The 22,094-nt window shown below is 38.7% G+C and overlaps 1 protein-coding gene across 9 annotated transcripts in view; it reads right to left on the bottom strand.

Annotated features, from left to right (window-relative positions):
• Nucleotides 1-1,186: 1,186 nt before the first annotated feature.
• kcnt1b (potassium sodium-activated channel subfamily T member 1b) overlaps nt 1,187-22,094 on the bottom strand; it is a 94,762-nt gene continuing 73,854 nt past the window's right edge. For 3 of the 9 annotated variants that reach the window (XM_026931317.3, XM_053228762.1, XM_053228763.1), the window contains 16 exons: nt 21,205-21,354; nt 20,686-20,921; nt 19,940-19,960; nt 18,970-19,183; nt 15,334-15,439; nt 14,787-14,959; nt 13,413-13,484; nt 13,165-13,299; nt 12,972-13,083; nt 11,743-11,844; nt 10,963-11,046; nt 10,614-10,742; nt 9,361-9,658; nt 7,018-7,080; nt 4,358-4,442; nt 1,187-3,617 (listed from right to left, as the gene is read on the bottom strand). In XM_026931317.3, coding sequence (XP_026787118.1) covers nt 3,500-3,617; nt 4,358-4,442; nt 7,018-7,080; nt 9,361-9,658; nt 10,614-10,742; nt 10,963-11,046; nt 11,743-11,844; nt 12,972-13,083; nt 13,165-13,299; nt 13,413-13,484; nt 14,787-14,959; nt 15,334-15,439; nt 18,970-19,183; nt 19,940-19,960; nt 20,686-20,921; nt 21,205-21,354 — 2,098 coding nt within the window. In that variant the 3' untranslated portion in view covers nt 1,187-3,499. The other 6 variants (XM_026931320.3, XM_026931325.3, XM_026931323.3 and 3 more) reach the window with 4 other exon arrangements.

Here is a 22,094-nt window from a genome sequence, read left to right as displayed (position 1 = left end):
AGTGAGTCTGTGCCCATGATAGCCTCAGATTCCTGTTCTTGGCTGACAGGAGTGGAACCCAGTGTGGTCTTCTGCTGTTGTAGCCCATCCACAGCAAGGTTCGATGTTCTGTGCATGCTGAGATGCTTTTCTGCTCACCATGGTTGTAAAGAGTGATTATTTGAGTTTCTGTATCCATCTTATCAGCTCGAACCAATCTGGACCTTTTCCTCTGACCTCTCTTATCAAGAAGGTGTTTCCACCCACAGAACTGTTGCTCAGTAGTTTAACTGTTGCTCAGTGTTTTGTTTTTCACAAAATTCTGTGTAAACTCTAGAGACTGTTGTGTGTGAAATTCCCAGGAGATCAGCAGTTTCTGAAATACTCAAACCAGCCCATCTGGTACCAACATCCAAGCCACAGATAAAGTCACAGAGATCACACTTTTTTTTTTAATTCTGATCTTTGATGTGAACATTACACGAAGCTCTTGACCTGTATCTGCATGATTTTTTTTGTGTTGCGCTGCTGCCACATGATTGGCTGATTCCATAACTGCATGAATGTGCAGTAGTATAGGTGTTCCTAAATAAATGGACAGTGAGTGTATACCACAGTGCTGTTGAATTCTCAAATTTGAAGGTATTAATTTTCTAAAAAGGCACAGTTCAGACAGTAGCTATAATTTAAATCACAGGCTTATATTAATGCTCTCATTCTAATATTATATTTTTGTTTTTTTGGTAACATGACAAGTTGTATTTATTAATTTTAGAAGAGAGTAAAAAAAAGAGGTTGGTGAGGGAATGAATGTTTATAGCTGCTAAGTGATAACCGGAACTAGCTTGTCTCAGAGATTACATTAAATGTAACTATAAACATAAAAAGCATTTAGTGTCTTTCATTAATAAATTAAACATTGCAATCATGGCAAATTGCTGTGGCATAAGAAGAATAAGACACTTCAGGATGTACTCTTATGCGAAATCACTTCAGGGTGGTAACAGTAACGCTGCTTACTGATCTGACAACATCACACCATCCTGTCATTGATTATTTTCCTATAACAGCACACCTCATTGTGTTTTATTCCTTGCTTATCGTATGTCTGCAAGATCAGAAGTGTTATGTAGCTTGAACAGAGAATGATTAGAAAACTATTTTGAAGTCAATAAATGTAATAAATAAATACAAATGAAAGAAATCATTATTTCTGGCTGCATGCAGCATTTATTGAATCATTCGTACATGTTGGAAGTACACAGACTTCATATAAGAAATTGTACAAAATGGATAAGTTCTCCTTTACAATGTACTATTCTACACAAAAAAACAGGAGCCAGCAAATGTAAACATAGGTCTCTTGTAAGTTTGGCAATAAAAGGACATGCATTGTCCATTTCTCTTCTACCTCTATTGAAATGCTCACATGACTCTACATACCTTGAAATTGAAATAGTTGAAGGCGGTCAGTGGTTTCGGTAAAGAAACGGAACATGTGCAACTTTCAAAAGGAAGTTTGCAGACTATGCTAACATGCACAATATGCATAGCCTTTACAAATGACAAGAAGAAGAAAAGGAAATAAACCTCGAGTGGACAGTCCACTTTAAGGTAATCCACTTTAAGGTAGTCATGAGCATGATAATGGAGGTATCTAGTGGCTGAGAAGCATTGACTATCTGCTGTCTGGCTTCCCTTCTAGACAGTGAGGGAGTGTGTAAACATGCGGACAAACCGAGCCTTCACCCTTCACCCGAAAAACAACCGATGGGTTGCCTTGAAACAGGCTACAAGCATGACTGGCCAAGAATTATGGCACAATGATTCTCTCAATATGGCTAACATATTTTGAGGGCTGCAGTGATATTTATGCTATTACGCTTTGAATCAAACTTCCTTCGGCTAGCTTGGCTGCTTCTCCTCAGTCACCTGAGATGGACGAGTTGGGAAATATGGCTCGACAGATATCCATTTAATCTTCAGGATGCACTACAGTAGAGGTTGATACAAAAACTACAGAAGTCACTGGAGAGAACCAAGAAGGGCCATCAGAAATAAACTGCTGCAAGGCATCTATATTTGATAAATACACTTATTATAAATATACCCCTTCATGAAGTGGCTATTGAACCCAACAGAAATGGTCGAGGTTTGCAGTTCTGGCTTCACATATCAAAAATTGCCCTGAAAAATTCAGAAACTATTCTACACTACTGTTCCAATGTAGCTTTAAAATGACATGCAACATGTAGAAATTAGCTGTTTATATATGCTTTATAATGAACTTCTTTAGCATTTAGAGCAAAAACAAGAAATGGAAACTTTTTATACGATAACACTGCTGCCTCATTTCCTTGTAGTTTAGGGTTAAAGGGTCATGCTGTACTACGCTACTCCATTCGGACCATCAGAGCTTAGTGCAAAATATCTGGCAGATTCTAGTATTCTAGTCATGATTTTTGAATGACAATGAGGAATAAATGTAGTGTGCGTACTGGAAGCAAATAAACATATGGATAAACTTCTGGCACTAATACAAATAGGGAAAATATTTCACTGGAAACTTTCAGGCATTGAAAAATAGCAAAAATACAGAGTGTAATTCTGAATGTTTACGCAATATTATCAGTAGGATGAATTTTCAATAAAACAATTTCTCATGAGAAGCCCTTCTGTGGGAGCCATGTTACTTAAAAACATTCCTTTCTATCCCATTATAATGACAGAAGGCTCTCACTTTTAGCAGGGTGTCCATAAAAAAACAGTAGTACACAATATGCATGAAGGTTGTGACCGCTTGTGATATTGGATATAAAAGTAATTACTGGTCCAATTTTTTTTGCCGCAAGTTTTCAAAGTGGTGATAAAGCACCCAAACTGGATTGATAAACCCATTTCATACTGAAAAATAATACTTGATATGATAAATTCACTTGGTTTTGATCAAATAATTCATGGTGATAAATTAATTTCACTGATTGGGTAGTTCTAATCTAAAATACTTGTGCTTCAAGGACAAAATAATATGATGTATGATAAATACCGCAGGTCCGGTGAGCATGTAAAAGGATATGTACCTACATGTATATACAAAAATGCTTCACTTATATTTACTGATTGTTAATGTCTTCTTAAAAGCTCAGCTCATTAAATGGCAGTCATGATCTGTTTCTCTTCCACTCACTCAGCTAAATATTGCATTCTTCTGTATTTCATACACTGTCCAGAGGAAAAAAAAGGGCTTGAACAGTGTGTTTGGTCCAGAACATGACATCTCCCCATCTTTTAATCTGTCTTAACTGGGAATAGTGTAGCAGCCATTTCACTGCCATTTCACGTGCACACAGTTTCCACTTCTGTCATCGAAAAGGTAAAAGCAGGGGAAGTTGTTGGTGATGGTGCAGTTACCCCCCCTTCCCTTGTGGCCTTGGAGGGCAGCGTGCTTCATGGGTTGTGGCTGTGTGTATCAGGGACAGGAGGCACTCTTCATTGCATGCTCCAAGCTGACCTCTGGTTTTCACAGATGAGTCTCTCCTCTCGTCTCTGTGCCATATTCCTGCTTCAGCTTGGCGCCTGCCTGGCACACGGGCAACTCGTCGGGTACATGGGCCAACGGATCTGACCGGATGATGTACCTGGAGCAGAGAAGGTGTTTGTGTGTGTGTCATTCATCAGCAGTATTATATAATAATGTAGTATAAACCCAAACCCTGATATTCACACTCCTATTACAGCAACTCTTTTTTAATCAAGGTCCCACTCTCCGAACAGTAAACTCAGAATAACGGATGCTGTCCACACCAATGTGCAGTGTGTTTGAAGAAAATGTGAATGTATAAATTATATTAGTCTGCTACCTCTAGGTGGTGCTAGTGTACCAGGGCAAGGGAAAACCGTTCACATTGGCACTTTTTTGGTGGTTTAAACTATATTACCAATGTTTCTGATGTTCTGTATCAGCCTGGATGGCTGTGGAATGAATTACAATTCTAACCCTTTGACAATAATGGACAATAGGCTTCTGCTTTCCCAAAGTCAACTCTATATTTAGTTTTCCAGAATATAGATGATAGTTCCTGATAGTGGGGTTTGGGAGTATAAACTAATCAACATTTCCTAAACATTTGGGTGTTTTCTCTGCTCCCAACATCCCTCACCCAGCTAACAAGCTAGCTGTTCAGGATGTTAAAACAATTAATATTTACAGTTACAGATTTGGGCACAATGATCTATAGTAATGGAAGACTGTTGAATAAGGTACACTAGGTAGGTTTGGAGCATTCTTAATTAATTTTGCCTCACTTTTTTAGGTAATAATGTAGAGTACATGCTAATTTCTGCAATGATCAAAATGCTCTCATCTTCTGAGGCTTACACGATATCATTGAGCTCCAGAACAGTGTCTGGAGGAGGGTTGATCAGCACGTAGGACAGTGTGTTCTGATGATCATTCATTTCATCTGCAAGGGAGAAAACAGAAGAAGACATTGTTAATGTGTAAAAATCCTCAATACAACACTTAAAGACCACTATAAAACTCAAACATTTTCTCCAATACACATATCAGTGAAGCTTAAAGTATGTGACAAACTAATGGCTGTATAGTATGTGATTTGGATTTGCTTCTGAAAATAAAACAGAAAAAAATCTTTTCTTGTCTAGTACTGGATTAAAAACAGAATTTTCTACTGAAAATACCTCCTGCAAGTTCCATGTAAACCATCACTATGGTTAATGTGTGTCTGTGTGTGGGTGTGTGTGTGTGTAAAGCTAATTCTGAGAGTCGTACTTCTTTCTGGTTTGGTCGAGTGGGCTTTGGGGCCAGCGCTGTGTGTTTTACCTGTGTGTGAGTGACTGAGCAGTGTGATGCTGGGGAGATAGAAGGGGGACTCAAGCTCGGGGACAAAGTGCCTCTGCTCGTCCAAACCCACCTGTTTGAGCCACTTATACGGCCAGGCCGGGTGAAAGAGAGAAAAGGGCTGACCGTTATTGAGCGGCCAAGGCTGTGTTTATGTACCACCATGCAGCTGCAAGCGCTTCCCATGCGCCCACGCATGCACACGCTCTGCGGCCAATCATCGAGCCATCCATACACCTGGCCTTTGCATCAGTGCCATTCCGAGAGACCACTTCACGCACGTCGCCAGCTTGCCATGCCAACACGCAGGACTGACACACAGATAAAGGCATGCTCAGAGCATCTGACACACCCACCAAAGCAAGGCTCAACCAATCAGAGTGAAGCAAAATACATTGGTAGTGTGGGACTCAATAGAAAAGGGAAAAACTGAAATATTTACAGGAAAAAAAAATGCTGTGCAACTCTGTGTCTTCCCTAGTAGTACTCTGAAATAGATTACAGCGGGTTTAAAAGTGTGACTAAAATCTCAGTGTCACCTTCCCAACACAGGCAGAATGCTTTCTACTCCACTCTGTCCAAAAACATCCTGGAATCAAAGTCCTTCAGCATATCATCCTTATCATCATCATCATCATCATCATCATCATCATCATCATCAGGTGCCTATAACTAGGAATGTACCTTGTGTACCCTCTGTCATGTAGGTACCCTCTTCAGGTAGTACCATACAGAGGAGAAAAAGAGCTACATCACTAGTCTAAGAGGAAAATCAGGGCCAAAAACATTTCAGACTAAGCTAGGGATCATATTTATCATTATTCTGAGACATGACTCATGTTCTTTTCAATGGAGAGGAAAATTCTGTTCAAATCTATTCATGTGAAACATTTGTACAGTGAATTCTTTGTGACAAACAGAAGATACTTAAAGAACAGACATACAGGTGCATACAGGAACAAACTCTTTCTTTTGCGTTTTATAAAAGCCTGAGATGCTGCTGTTAAATTACTATAAAATATTATATAAATGTCTTTTCTTTTTCTTAAAATGGGATCTTTTATTCAGTTTGCTTTTGTATGCTGTCTGTATGATTACTTAAAGGAAAACACCACCCTGAAACACAGTAAATATGTTTCTATTGAAATATTTGTAATGTGTGTGTGATTCTGTGGCTAATTTGTTGGTCAGTGCTGTATTTTCCGTATTCTTGTGAGAAGTTATGGTTGTGTCAAACTGACCTCACAATGGGATTCAATAGGGGGAAAAAAAATTCAATCATCCCAAACATAAGTGATAATGGTCAGGTTTTGCTGTTAGCTCACTCACAATTTTCCAGCAATGATCAATGTCATATTCATGAGAAATCCAATGAGACAGCAAAAACTGGACTCAAAGTTCCAGAATGCAATGCAGCTATACAATGCAGATGTGCTGAGTTATGGCAGAAACTTGACTCCGCTAGTTAGTGATCTAAGAGATGACGAGCATAATGATGTTGATGGAGGTATTAGCATGAAAGTTGAATCTTCTGTCTGAGTGTACAGATGAGGAGGTGAGAGAACTGGACACACCAAAGTAATAAAGCACTGCTGCATTGCTCTCTTTAGGTACAGATGAAGCAAGGGCTAATTCCCACTGATACCACTATCAGCAGGCTGTCGAATGGCATTGTGGGTAATGTAGGAAACTGTTAACCAAAGTGAAAATAGACCATGTTGATGTAAGAAGTGTAAGCTACAAAAGTCAACTCAGAGTATATTTACAAAAATCTTGGACGCCATTATAAAGATTCATATGCAAGTCGTTCAGGGTGGATTTTTCCTATAAAGCAAACTTCACTCAAGAGGCATTACACCATTTTCAATATTGTGCTCATAAGTGAGTTCAACATCAAATGCAAGAAAACAGAACTGCAGGCTTCAGCTTTTGCACATATTAAAATCATCCTGATGATTAATTATATTTTCATCCAGCAAGATAAGATTGAAGAGAGCAATTGAGCTCTGAAGTCCTATATTGAAACAAGGTGGTTCTGCCTCAGTACACAGTAATTATGACCTTTTACCCACAGCAAGTCACAAATCTAAATACAATCCATATAATAAACAAAATAATTGAACTAATCTAGTGGAATGGGGTAACTAACATACACAGTGACATTTTTGAGTTGTTACCTTGCAAATATCCTAGATTTACTCGGTTCATCACATCACTCGCAGTTAAATTAGCTACGTCCTCTACAGAACAAGGGGGAAAGAAGCAAAGCAGAAAGAGAAGAAGAATGCAGGGGTCAAGCAAGCAACACTGAATTTATCATGCACACAAGAAGCAAGAAAGTTAAACAAAGAGTGTATATCAATATTAAACTATCAGTATATACTGCAGGAACATTACTGTACTATCAATTTCAATAGCTTTCAATAATTATTATTATTATTATTATTAATATTATTATTATGTCAATACATGAAGCTAAATAGAATAAACAGGAGAAAATAAAGGAAAGAAAGTGAAACTTAAGCTGATGCAGGAACAATATCCACATAATGAACAGTCAAGGTCAGGACACTGAGAACATGACAAGTGATATAATAATATATAGTCACTACAAGCATGTTTAGTAGACTGTCATACATACTGTGATTTTTTTTTTTTTTACTGAAGATTTCCGAGTACAATCCATGTAAGAAATAAAGCATGATGTGGTGTGCTGTTATAGGAAAATAATCCGTGACAAGGTGGTGTGCTGCAGCCTGGCATACATCCCGAAGTGTTTTACTCCTCTTATAACAGCGATTTGGCCACTATTATGATATACAATTTATTAATGAACAAAATGTCATACTTTTTTAACCGTCTACAGTTAAATTTAATGTGGTGGGATGTCTGCGAGACAAGGTAGTTCCTGTTATCACTTATAACAGCTATCAGTTATTCCCTCACCCTTAATAAGAAAAAAAATGCAGTTTGTTGTGTTACTGAGAGACCGGGATACACAAAATCCTCTATCTCGAAGACTTTTCCATGGTAGAAAGCTCTGACACTGGAGACTCCTTCCATAAATTTTAAATAAATAAATGTCTCCTTACAGAAAGCTTCACCATCAATAATGATAAGTTTTATTCATTAAATAACATTTTTAAAATCTGTTTTTTTAATTACTAGCTTTAGATTATGTAGATTGTCCTCCATACGAGTAAAATGAGTCGTTACTATAGAAACGATAACATATTAGAACGAGGGCATTAATATAAAGCTGTGATTTAAATTACAGTCAGCACTACAGTCAGTGTTGCTGTTACAGAAAATGAATTAACTGATAGATGATTTCAACAGCGCTGTGGTAGAAAACTACATTACATCCCTGAGACAGGTTCCAATCGGTATAATGGTATGAACGGAGTATAATGAAGTGAGATGAGTGGAATATCATATACATTACACTGTTCACAATACATCATAATATTCACTCCGCCAGACACATTAAAGCTGCTCCTGCTCTGAAATTGCAGCTAATATGTTGCCATTTGTTTTACAGTCAGTTGTGTTATGTAAACCACATCACATAAGTTTTGGCACCATTGTTTTACTCCAATTGATGACGGTAACCTCTTTGACTTCTTTGATAAATGACCTGCTTTATAGCGCAGCTGCAATCTGGAAAACATGTCTATATAGAAATGGATATGTACATATGCGCCCTGGACTGAATATTAGTTGTGCGTGTTATTTGCTCCCTAATTCTTGGTTACGCCTCCTCTCACTTTAATATCAGCACCAATCATGTCAAAACTAGGCTCCTCTAGAAAGAAGTCAATAAAAGCTAACATGAAGTACTAAGACCTGGTACATTCAGACTTTGAGTACAACAGTGGGGCCAAAAATGTTAGAATTTGTCAATGATTATTACAACCATCTTTTAAAAACAATCACATATAGTTTAAGAATAAAATGGTCACTGACTCTATACAGGTCATTCCTTGTTTAAGACACTTGTTAAGCCCATTATGGTGTAATATATATCATAAATATATTATCTATTCTATTCTTTCAAATATATTACTGATGGAAATATAACATTTACATGGTAAGTGTCTATGTTATGAAGCACAGACCTAACAGTGTGGAACATAACAAGGTGGAATTACAGAGGTAAGCTTAGCTATGCTATCAGCAAAACAAGTCATTGTGGTAGAATAATAGTTAACCATTAACATATTTTTAAATGGCAACATCTCACCTGCTGTGTAAGGTTGCCTAACAGGGTGGAATTTATCGAGAAGATGAAACGAAAACAATCAATGGTAAAAAAAAATGGGAAAAACATGGTGGTCATATCAGAAATGAATGTAATTCCCTCACTTTCAGGGCTTTCTTCAGTGACAGAAAAGATCCAGCATACAAGGAATGACCCACATGCTATAACAACGTAGACACTAATCTAGTTTTTCACACTTGTCCATGTCCAACAAGCAAACAGAAAACATTACACACAGAGTTTGTCCCTGCTGACTCACCGTAGCCGATGGTGGGCAGACCCAGGTGTTTCATGCGATTCTTCACCAGTTCAGAGAGCTCCTGTCTCTCAGAGCGTCTGTAGAGGTTGAGGCGTTGTTGGTTGATGCGTTCAGCACGGCTCGGGGGCTTTGTGTTCTTCCTGCTTAGCCTCCGTGCCCACTGCATGCTCTTCTTCCTCAGCAGTGGATGTTCTGATTGGTCGCTGCCTGTAGAGTTCCTATGGGCCGTTTTCTCTTTCCAGGACTCGCGTCGGTCCCGTGGGTCCTCACACTCGTCCACGTTTACAGACACCTGAGACTGCTCACAGCCATAATAAGAGTTGATGGTTCATTTTTATTTATTAGCTTTTATTAGACTGATGTTTTTAGTACATGAGAAGCACTGAGAATAAAAATGGGACTGAATTTATATCACTGGAAAAATTCAAAGAGTAATAAGTGTCAATCAGCCATCAAAATTAGCAAGGCAGTTATCATCCCAGTGTGTGAATTTATAAAATACGAAACAGCATGTTTCATTTACAACAATGAAACATGCAGTGTGGCTTTATTGCAGTTTGACATGTTTGCCTTCAGGAGTTTTTGTATATGAACTATCTAATAAAAGAAACACATCATCAGCCTCTGGCTGAAGATTTTCAAATAGCAACACTGTCAGGAGGCGTGTTACTGTTTAGCCAAGCGAAGGAACAGCTTTCATTCAAATAGAAAGATACAATGGAGTCTGATTCATCTGCCTAGACACTAATCGCAATGTGGTTGTCAATCATTAATAAAAATGCCACCAGTGAAATCAGGACAAAATATCTGGATTTGGCCTCACTGTAGGGAAAAACCGCCTGTCACTGGCTGAGAAAATTGGAAATGTGAAATATTACTGATTGAACAAATGAAATCACTGTAGTCTACACATCACTCTTTCCTCCAAGCAGGCCTGGCATGTACAGACATAAGATCATGAATATTTAGCTCATTCTTTTATCGAGTAGCTCACAGTACTACATAATAAAAGAATAAGAGAAACATTCTAAAGCATTGCTAAAGCTAAGAATCGTAACACACTGGCTTATAGGACAAACTTATCTCAAACCTTCAACTAAGATGAACAAAATGCTCAAAAGATTTGAGGGTATGAATGATTACAATGGGAAAACATCCGATTACAGGTGTAATGGCAATCCATGTCAATCAAGCAACTGGCTATATCTATCCTGGGGGCAGGATAAAAAATGTACTAGCTCTTTTAGCTGTACCTCTGACGATGAGAACATGTGGGATTCTGTGCGGTACAAGCCGATAGGGATTTCAGCGCTGGAGGAACAGAGCTTCTGAAAAAGCCTTCCGTATGTCCGGATCCATAGGTCTTCCTCTGTCACCTTCATCTGTTCCACCAGAGACATCGAGCTCGATTAGTATGTGCAGTAAGAAGATTAAGGCACATCTGCTGTGGAATTAGTTTTCCTGCGCCTGTGATTTGTATCTAATATACTATAATATAATTTCTCATTAGAGAAAAAAAACCAATCACATTTTATGACTTGTAATATTATGGGTCTGGTAAATATCCAATAATTTAATTGTGTGTGTGTGTGTGAAACTTACCATACAGAGGTAGCCAGAGCCTGGGGTAGTGTCTAGCCCAAGCAGGAGTCTAGCAATAGGAATCATGTAGTCCTTAACAAAAGACTAGAAGAAACAGAGGGAGGAAGGGAACAAAGCTCAGAAGGTGCACACGAACCACAGTAAATCAATATCACTCCTGTCTGAATGCCTGAGGACCATAAAACTCATTGAAACCTGAAATCTGCTAGAAATCTTGAATCCATGCCAAGATGCCTTCCAATGTTAAAAGACCAACCCTCAAGAGGGATAATGTGTACTCCCGTGAAAAAAACAAAAAAAATCCATAACGCACTACTTTTACAAATTCCTTGTCTGATGTGCCACTGTGAAACTGTGAAATGGTTCTAAAGGTCAACATTGTCCACTGTTGATTTATTTTGAATGTGTCAGCAGTGCAAGAGAGCAAAGAAAACACTATTTTAATCCATTTCTAGTCATCATTACCATTAAAAGTATTTGTAAAGCATTGATTTGAAACTGGAAGTGTTGTTTGTTTGTTTATAATGCACGTGAGCATAAAAATAGAGAAAAAAAAGCAATTTCTACTAAGCATTCGCACATGCAACAATGAAGCTGAGTGTGTGAATGTTTGTGATCATTTGTAATTTCATAGGAAAATGTCATAATATTCAATATTTTTGAAACTCCCTTGTGATCTTGTGATTGGTTTCTCCACCGCCCACCCCCCACCCGGAGCTGGGCCCACTGCGATGTCGAGCAGAGCCAAGCTTAGAGGTGTGGGGTCAGAAAAACTCCCACCTGGTAGAGGAGTGTATCCAGCATGCTGATACTGAACACCCTGCCTGCAGCGAACGGGAGGCGGAACATGAATGCAAGATTAGATCCCTTATCTCTCTCTATCTGAAAAAGAGATCATAATAAGACCAGTTATGTCACAGTTTTAGTTATTTTCACTTTACACACTGGCATATTTAAACATGTATTGATAAAATTTATACAACAGTTAGTTCTGATCCACTAATTTGACTGGTTGAGCGGCGTTCCGAGAGTGCCTATAATTCCTATTACCGCACTGAGATGTCTCACTGTGTGTATCACTCTGCTCTTCTGTGCTCGCCAAGTAAAATTCCACTTCCTAGTTCAAAACCATTACTACAGTAGTGTTAGCAACATCATCAGTATGGCACATGAAACTTTCAATTTTTGGCTTAAAATATGAAAGCTCATCAGATGAAGATGAAAAGGAAAAAAGGAAGCCAATTTTACTGGAAGCACTTTAACGGGAACGTACATATCAGTGTGTGCTAGCTAGCCAGCTAGGCGACGTGCTATAAAGTGAGTGTGGCTTCTTCAGGATCAATTTCCGCTAGTGGAGCAAAAATAAACAGAACATTTGGCCATATTGTGTTCAAAATGTCACTTATTCGATAATTTTTTGTTTATAGAACTGTTGTATAAAAGCAATACGACACATAATTGTGCAGTTATGCTGAATATCACCGATATTCTGTATAACAACACTCCATAACAGTACAGGGAATTACTGTTGAAATTACTGTCTGTGTTAATCGCACATTCACTGCAGATGTGGTACATAGAGATTCAATTCAATTTTATTTGTATAGTGTTTTTAACAGCAGACATTATCACAAGGCAACTTTACAGAAATATAGATATAGATTTATATTTAGAGCAAGCCAAAGGTCAAAGTGCCAAGGAAAAACTCCCTCAGATGACATGAGATGCAAAGACTCAAAAGGATAGTGCGATTATAAATCAATACTCTTCCACAATTATATATAAATCTAATGATTATAAATAATGGTTGTAAATCATTACACTTCCACAATTATATGTACTAAAAAGTCAAACAGGATTAAGTGTGTTCAAAGGATGTTTGAGCATCTAATCTATTAATGTCATAACACTGCAATCTAGATTACAGTCCACAATTATTAATAATGCTTGAGTAAACAAACTAATCTGGCAGGAAGAGAAAATGTGCTTTGTTGGTGGAGAGCTATTACCTTCTCTAACTTGGAGAGAGCCAGGGAGTAGCAGTCTTTGGCTCGAAACTGCATGAACCTCATATTAGAGGGATGAGTTAGTTCAGTGATAATACTGAGACTTGGAAACAACCTGGAGACAGACAGGGCCATTAAAATAAATAGTGCGTAGATGTGTAGACATAGATATATATGATTAAAGAAAACGACTTGCCTAAACATGGTCTGAACATTGACAATAGTTTTAGCATCAGCCATGTAGTCTTCCTCTGCACTCATAGTGCTTTCCTTATCCACCACTACCAGGTTATCAGCGTAAATAATCCCACACTGCAGCAGATTATCCAAACTACAAAAACAATTCAGCATATATTAATATTAGAGTGTGGTTATTTAATTCTGAAGGATATGCGTGATTCCCATATGCATGACTGAAATAAGTGGCAAACCATGAGCACCTACTTGTCTATGGTGCCGGCCATAAAGTACACCATGGGGAAACAGCAGATGGCCTCCAGAAAATGATTATCTGGCCTAGAGGAGGAAAAAGAGCAGCTTGAGCAATATAATCCACCATCCCTGCTCTGTGAGTGCCAAGGTAGCACCTGGTCCTTGTAGAGCTGGGTCCAGTTTATACGAACATGTGACAGCATTTGAGCGTTGCTATGGAAATTCTGGAGAGTGCAAGGAACACAAACTGTCATGCTCTAGAGACGACAGAATTTAATGAGCATCATATCGTGTTGTGAAACGTTCCACTCTGCAGCAGCAACATGCTGCCAGATAACAATGTGAAAAAAATACTGAGGGGGAGCCATTACAGCTATTACACTGTGGGTCCTGCATACCTCGGTGCAACTCTAATTAAAACCATTCCTCACAAATATGCTGTTTTTTTCCATTTTCTCCCTCAGTTGTGTTGACCTGCCAATTTCCACTCACCAGCAATTTCCACTTACCAACTGGGGAGGATGTAGGTTCCTCCGAGACACATGAAGCCAGGCGGCCACATGTTTTCCAACTGCTGCTCATGCTGTGTCACAGTGCAGATGAACATACAAGAAGGAAAACACAATCCGCCCTTTTCCATATACAGGAGCTCAAAGATACCCATGACTGGCTAGTGTCACTCTGATTGACAGAGCAGAGAGAGAGTATTGCAGTCGTCCCACCCACAGAGCACAGCCAATTTTGCTCCTTTGGCTATGGCATTGTCTGTATTCAAACTCTCTGACAAATAACCGCATAATGTCATAACACTGATGGCCATTGAAAAACATGTATCTCCACTTTTTGCCGTTTTCATTTTTTCTGTATATGGAATGTTGGCATACTCCTCTGTCTCCTCATAGCAGTTGATATCTAACTGACCAGTGGAAAGTTGTTAAATCATACGTTTCCTTAAGCTAGAATGTAGACTGGCTGCCAAAAATGTCCATCATGAAACTGCATCTCCCCTAAACCCCACCCCATTCTGTGTGGAAAAAGCAAACCTGTTCCCAATAAACTGCCAGCTGTGTGGATTTCTATGGATGGATTATAAAAATTTTAATAATGAATTTGTTTTTAATATTTGATGTAAATAGTTAATTCATGTTAACACCAATTACAGTCAGTTATTTAAACGTGTAGCTCTTGTGATCTAAAGTCAGTGCTGAACTGAACTAACTGCACTTAAGTACTGACTTTACATGTTTCAGCACAATTACATAGAGTCTAAAAACAAATAAAAAATAAACAACAGTCGAAGCAAAGAAGCCAAGAGAAGAAACCAAGTGTAGTTTTATGGTAGATGTTCTCTTTTCTGCCATATTTATGATGAAGAAGTTTGCTTACGGATTATCTAGCAGTAGCACGATGGGGTTGAGCTCCTTCCTGGGTCTGTAATAAGCACGCAGTGGAACGATGAAATTGTACAAGCCGTTTCCAGCCGTTTCAGCAGAGACAATGATCAGCTTGTTCTTGAAACCATATGCCTTGGCATCTTCAAAGCTGTTATGGCGGCAACCCTGAGAGAAAGTGATTGAGAATCTACAGTTTGCCTGATAATATTATTATTCCATTCGAACATTTAAGATTTAAACACTTTGAAGAATAGAAAGGAGCAGCTTTTAATTATTCGATTCATTTCTTGCCTGTTGGACAAACTGCAATGAAAACACGTATGTGCTTTACCCTTCTTCCAGTCGACACCACCATGAGACAAACTATGCTTTTAATGAAAAGTAGCAGTGCTGTGTGGCTGGGGGCGGAGCCAATTTTTTAAACCAAAGAATCTAGTGAGATTCACTGTATGCCAGTATTGCAAACAACAGTTTTTTCTAGTTTATCATATAAATCCTGTGCTTCATATAGGTTTAGAAACACTTGTTTTTCTGGGAACCTTGTCTAGTCGCAGACAGCAAAAGGGAGCTTTCTCTTGTAGAAGGTGGCACAGTGTTGGTGAACTCCCGATGTATGGTGAGTTTGGAGGATATCCTTTTACATATCTGAAAAACAGAAGAGCAGCTCAATTAGTGCTGAAAGAAAACATACTTTGTCATTGTTTTAACAGACTTATTTGTACCACTTTATTAGGTTCCAACTGAAACTAAACCCACCAACAAGACAAACAACCTGTTATCGAGTTTGCTACAGTATTTTAGTGCTGGGAACAAGAATGATAACGGTGATAAAAAAAAAAAAACCCAACATGTCAGTTAGAAACCAAGGGAATTCTACATCAAACTGTTCATATACTCAGGTTCTTCAGTTGAACTAGTGCTTAAATCAGCACTGACTTTTAATCTATCTAGCAATCTAGAAATGATGGATGCTTTGGATTTTTTTATTGATTTGTTATTTTCTACATCACCTACATTGTCTTGATTGGGAGCCTGTTAAAAGCAAACAAGAAAATAAAGTTAAAAATGAGATCCTTCAGGCTGATTCATTTGGCCTATACAACCACTATAAGGCTTCACACTTAGTATTCGTATATGACACAATATTATGATTGCAGTCTTCTGTCAATAAATTCATGATACAATAATGCTACAGTGTGTGAAGCAAATATGAAACACAGGACAATAAACCTGAGAAAAACTTGCGCAGACATTACAGATGTCACATTAAGAAACTAACGACAGTGCCTGATAGACTCCATGAATCTACAGTCTGGGCTAGAAAGAAATCAGCCTCAGCCTCGTTTCATCATATCATTCTGTTTCTTTTTCTTATGGCCATTAGTGATGCTGTTGCTCTTCATTCCACAAGACAAATCTGCCTTGAAGCATTTGTTTGCATTTGTTAACTGCAAATGACATGATGTGGATGGCAAAACTGAAATCTTTTACTGATTTCTTGTACTGAAAAGGCTTAGCCAAGCTTGCCCATTTACCCAGCTGTCCATGGTGATAACATCTTCATATTTCCTTCAACCATTTAAACAGGGTTGTTTGAATAGATAAGGGTGAATAGAAACTAAAACATTACATGGCCAAAAGTATGTGGACACCTGATCATCACTCCCATATGTGGTTCTTCTCCAAACTGTTACCACAATGTTGGAAGCAGATAATTCCATGAAGGTCCATGAAGACATGGTTTGCCAAGGTTGGAGTGGAAGAACTCCAGTGGCTTGCACAGAGCCTTGACCTCAACACCATTGAACACTGACGAATTAGAATGCTGAGTGAACCCACATCAGTGCCTGACCTCATTAATGCTTTTGTGGCTGAAAGAACACAAATCCCCATAGCCACACTCCAAAATCTAGTGGAAAGCCTTCCCAGAAGAGTGGAGGGTATTATAAGAGTGAAGGGGGAGTAAATCTGGAACGGAATGTCCAAAAAGCACATATGGGTGTTATGGCCAGGTGTCCACAAACTTTTGGCCATATAGTGTGTTTCTAGAAAGCATCTTTTTTTTTAATTATCAGTTTTTGCCGCAAGAGTGATGGGGACAAAATTGGGTAACAAAATATGGTGGAAGTATGTATAAGTTACACCTATGCATATTGTTTAGTTATTAATCTTATAACATATTATTCAGTAAATTAATTATTTGGTAACTGCAGTGAAATGAGTAGGAAAGTGTAGTTAATAGAGAGGAAAGTGTATGTCTGTTCCTGAGAGTTTAAGTGGTTGGACCCTCTATGAGAAAGTTTAGCTCTTTGCCACTAGAGAGCACTACTGACACGCTAACTAGATTGTCAAGCCCAATATGGTAGTACTTCAGGTGAATCCTCCTTAGATCAGTGAGCAGTGATAAGCAGAAGAGTGTGCGTGTGTGTGCGTGTGCGCACTGACCCTGTTTGAGGTAAACCTACACTGTGAGTGTTGTACAGCGTGACTGCAGCATGGATGGCTTCTATTATTCATTCTGCAGTGTTCAGCTCTTAAAGGAATAGCTCAGCAAAAAAAAAAAAAATCAAATAGAACACAATTTTCCACTCAACCCAAATGCAGCCGATCAGCTGAGACATGTGGTGTCTGATTTTTGCTTCTTTAGTTTGCACTAGCGCTATGAGATGGAAGTCTATATAAAATTTTAGTCTGTATTTACAAATTTGAAATAGTTTTAAATTACAGCTATATTATCATCTACATAACCGTCTTTCCACGTCTTATGCAGAATCATACTGTATCGCTTTAAGGAAAAAGTGACTCCAGGCAGCTGCCCCAATAATGTCATGGCATTCAGCTACATAGTGAAGTTTAGTTCTTTATAAATTACAGTCAAACTGTATCCTAAATCATATAGGCAAGTGTGTGACATTAGTGAACAGCTGGATATGGTTTGAGGCAGGTTCACAGTGTGTGAGCTTTCAGGAAAAATATGAGTGATAAAATAACTTCATTTACTTGTTACTTAATTTCGCCTTGTAAATCATTACTTAAATGAATTTCGATGATGTTTGGTGGCATAACAGCCTACATAATACAAATAAATAGGAGAATTGTACACCATTAATATCTAATTTTACCCATAGTGATAATATCTTCATATTTTCTTCAGCTATTTAATTTGGGCTCTTTGCATAGTTAAGGATTTGTAGCTTCCTAAAGGGATTCTGCTTGGAAACAAAAACAGGAAGCCTTTATAATTTAGATTTAATCTTTTATACGGAACATACAGTGTCTTGCCTAAGTATTCACCTCCTTGAACGTTTTCACAGCCTGGAACTAAAATTGACTTAATTCGTATTTATAATTTGTGATTAATGTAATGAAAATCAATATGGTTTGCAAAATTATTTACAAAAAATATAAAAGTGTTGATTCCATAATCATTCACTCTCATTGCTGAGGAACCCATAAATTAGTTTCCATCAGTTACCATCAGAAGTCACATAATTAGGCGAATGGAGTCCACCGGTGTGCAATTAAAGTGTCACATGATCTATAAATACGCCTGGTCCTGGAAGGCACAAGAAATCCACAGCTCAGGTGGAAGAAGCTTTTCAGAGGACAACCAGACACTGAGACACTAAAACGCTTTATGAAAGAGTTTTAAGACACATGAAATCCCGTTTGTGAATTGCTAGAAGCCAAGCTTGGAGGCTCAGCAAACATTCGGGAAAAGGTTCTCTAGTCTGTTGAGGCAAAACTTAACTTTGTGGCTTTGGCGCAAAGTGCTACATTTGGCAGAAATCCATCACTGCTCATCACCTTGAGAACACCATACTCTCAGTGAAGCATGATGGTGGTAGTATCGTGTTGAGAGTTCCTGGTTGCTTTTATGAATAATACTCTCTTTAACCAGACCTCTGATAGCAACTGTTTACACCAGAACTAATTTAAAGATTTCACAACAACAGGGGGAATACTTATGCAATCACAACTTTAAATTTTTTATTTGTAAATAATTTTGCAAACTGTATTGATTTTTCCCCTCAGTTCACTATTATGGGCTATGTTGTGTAGATTTGTGACATATAGTCCCCATTTCAGTTGCAGGTTATAACACAACAAAATATGGAAAAGTTCAAGAGGGTGAATGTTTATACGAGGCTCTGTATGTAAACAGTATTACTCACTCTGGGGCAGGCAGTCCTTCCTCGTCTGATTGGTTGGTCTCGTCCTCGGAGGGGTCACTCAGGAGGTCACAGGGCAGGATGGCAGTGGAGTCAGCCAGCTCCAGTACAGGGGCGATGCTGGGCCGCCGGCTGCCTGCTCCGTTCTCTGTGGGCAGTGCCAGCTTGCTGCTGTCGCCTGCGGGCTCAGGGTTCTGCAGGTCTATGGCCACAGTGCCTGTGGTGCGATATGATGAGAGAGAGAGAGAGAGAGAGAGAGAGAGAGAACATAGACAATAAGAGGACAGGAAGAGAAGATTAAGCTTCTGGATGCCCTACTACTGTGTATACAGAAATATGATGAAGTACACAAACGGGGAAACAGGCTACAAGCAGTGGATGGTTCTGCTGCTTTGGGTGTGAACTTGTGTTTTGTTGATAAATATGTAGATCACACCACGTTGCTCAAGTGAAAATGATTTGGCTCAACAGTCCTAAAATGAATTTGGCTGTACGAAAAAAAAAGTTCTAAGCAGATGCATGAAACTGCGTGGCTAGCTGTTTAAACATGCAAATAGAATAGCCGTCATGATCATCTATACAAATAACTAATTGGATAGACATTTAAAAATGCTTTCTGGTGAAAGTCTGCTCATAGTGGATTGAACTACCTTCAGACAGAAAGCTGAACATGGCTGAAATGACTAGCAAAGGAGTTTAAAAAATAGAAAAAGTACAGATTTGCATAAATGTAAACATTTATATGGACATCGTGGACCAGTGGCTTTCAATACCCATCCTGAGATCCTGAGACTCTGCACTTTCTTGTGTTTTTCCTCTTGCCCTAATTAGCTGTGTCAAATATATATCAAGAGGGAACAACTACAAAAATGTGCAGTTCACTGGATAAGCAGGACTGAGAACCACTGTCATAGTCCAATGTCTCATGATGTCGTCATCTCTAATGCTAAGGAAGCCGCATGCACAGACTTACCATATGAAGTAGACTGATCGACTTTACCAAGTCAAAGAAAAAGAAACAATGAAAGAAAACCATCAGCCACACGATCTGACCACTCATGCAAATCTCAAGCATACACCAGAAGAAAACAGTTTAAATAACCATATATCTTTGCAATTATGCTACAAATATTAACAGTTCTCTCATATGGGCTTTTAGATTTGCACCTGCAGGGTCACAGGTGGTACTTCTGCAAAATGAACTGATTTTCTGGTGTGACTTCACTGCGGACTCGTTACCTAAATATAGCTTTGCATCCTAGTTATATAGGAGTTCCTGCTCTGTCTGCTCACTGGTACAAACACATCCCTCTAATGATCCTAACTAGCTATTAAGTAAGTGTCAGGGTAGAAATATGGTATGGTACAGATGGATAACCAGAAAATTCCAGTTGTGCACAGATAAACACATCTGTCACAGTGACAATGGCAAATTAGGTCATTTGAAATCAACAAACAACTGCCTGGATTGATTACATTTATTTTTGTGTTGCTAAGTTCTAGCCTGTTGAAGTGATAGCACTGCCTATAATCTATTAGACCTTACACGCTGTAATTAGCGTGACCTATATGTATAGATAATCACTGCACCTGTTCCTGAAGTGGCTAAAATCGCTGCAGGTCCCTCCCCCCTTGCTGTGTGATCATGGTACACTCCACTGGAGGAGACATAATTTGACTGGGTGTGCTTATTTACATGCCACAGGGCTCTGCACTCACCCATGCTGGCTATGATGCTCTGCACGGGGAGGCGAGAGGGGGCGTCGTACAGACCACTGACTGGCAGGCCCTTGCTGTGCTTCTCTTCCTGTTTAAAGATGAAGGCGGAGTTCTCCTCCTTGGTGATGTTGATGTAGTAGCAGGTGTCTGTGGATGCCATGATGTGCCGGGGGCCAGGGTTGAGCAGGATGCTTTTATTCTCTTCTCTCTTTACGCCAATTAGGCAAACTCCATATCTGAGAGAGATTGGACACACACACACAAAAAGAGGCACACACAGAATTGAAACTTTACCACTGTATTTGTAGCTGGAAACAAGATTCCCCTCGTTTCATTTCCCATAATGCACTTGCGCTTTGATCTGTGAGCACTTATGACAGCACGATTGAGTTTCCAATCCATTACATTTCTATTAGTGATGTAATACAGTTTTACAATTTTATCATACATAGACAGCACATGCATCATTAACTTGTAAGTAAGAATGAACAGGTTACTCAGCAATCCACATCCACTCACTTTTTATGCGCATGAAAAGAGGCGTAAGTAAAACTTTTCCCATCGTACTCTCCAAAAAATTTGCTGTCCATGAGGCGGATGTGGTAAACTTCATTACCCGAGCAGCGTCCGTATGTTCTCTGCCACTGTTCTGGAGACGTCTGTCCCTCCCTGTAACAGCAGCACAACAAGTGATCACACTGGAAAATGGACTAGAATATTAAAAATACAACCATACCTATTTGCTCTTTTTTTCTATTTCTTCTGACGTAAATTTTTCAACAAAAATAATTATGCTGCTGATATTGAATGGTATTGTGCTACACTGATTCCATTACTTTTACATCTGAAACTACAAACTGTACTTGAAGGAATAGTTTCATAAACATTCTTCCTGCAGCATTTTTCTGTGGCTGAATCCCAAATTGCATTCTATTCAGTATATAGTGCACTATTCTAATGTTTGCTCTGTAGCATTGAACAAAATAATTCAGATCCAATTTTAAGTACAGAATAAAATACAATGGGGCGTGTTGTCCTAGGAAAATAATCAGCTACAGGGTGAGACGCGGCTCAACACATCAGAGTTACTCTTACCACCCTGAAGTAGATTATTCTCCAACAACAGCATGTCTTGAAGGGTTTTATTCCTGTTATACCACAGCAATTTGCCAACACTAACAATGTTTATTAATTAAAGAATGACATGTTGTACTTTTTTGTACATTTATAGCTGCAGTTAATGTTGTGAAATGTCAGAGAAACAAGTTAGGTCCTGTTATCACTTATACTATAGCAGCTAAAAAGTAGTTCCCTCACCAGCCTCTTTTTTTTCTCTCTTAAACTTAATGAGAGAAAAAAGTACAGCTTGTAATATTATAGAAAAACCTCAAAACGCAAAGCCTGTGTCT

Source organism: Pangasianodon hypophthalmus, chromosome 24 (genome assembly GCF_027358585.1).
Source record: "Pangasianodon hypophthalmus isolate fPanHyp1 chromosome 24, fPanHyp1.pri, whole genome shotgun sequence".
NCBI classification, from domain to species: Eukaryota; Metazoa; Chordata; class Actinopteri; order Siluriformes; family Pangasiidae; genus Pangasianodon; species Pangasianodon hypophthalmus.
The sequence above is the reverse complement of the archived record's forward strand: the minus strand, read 5'-3'. Positions and strand labels throughout refer to the sequence as shown.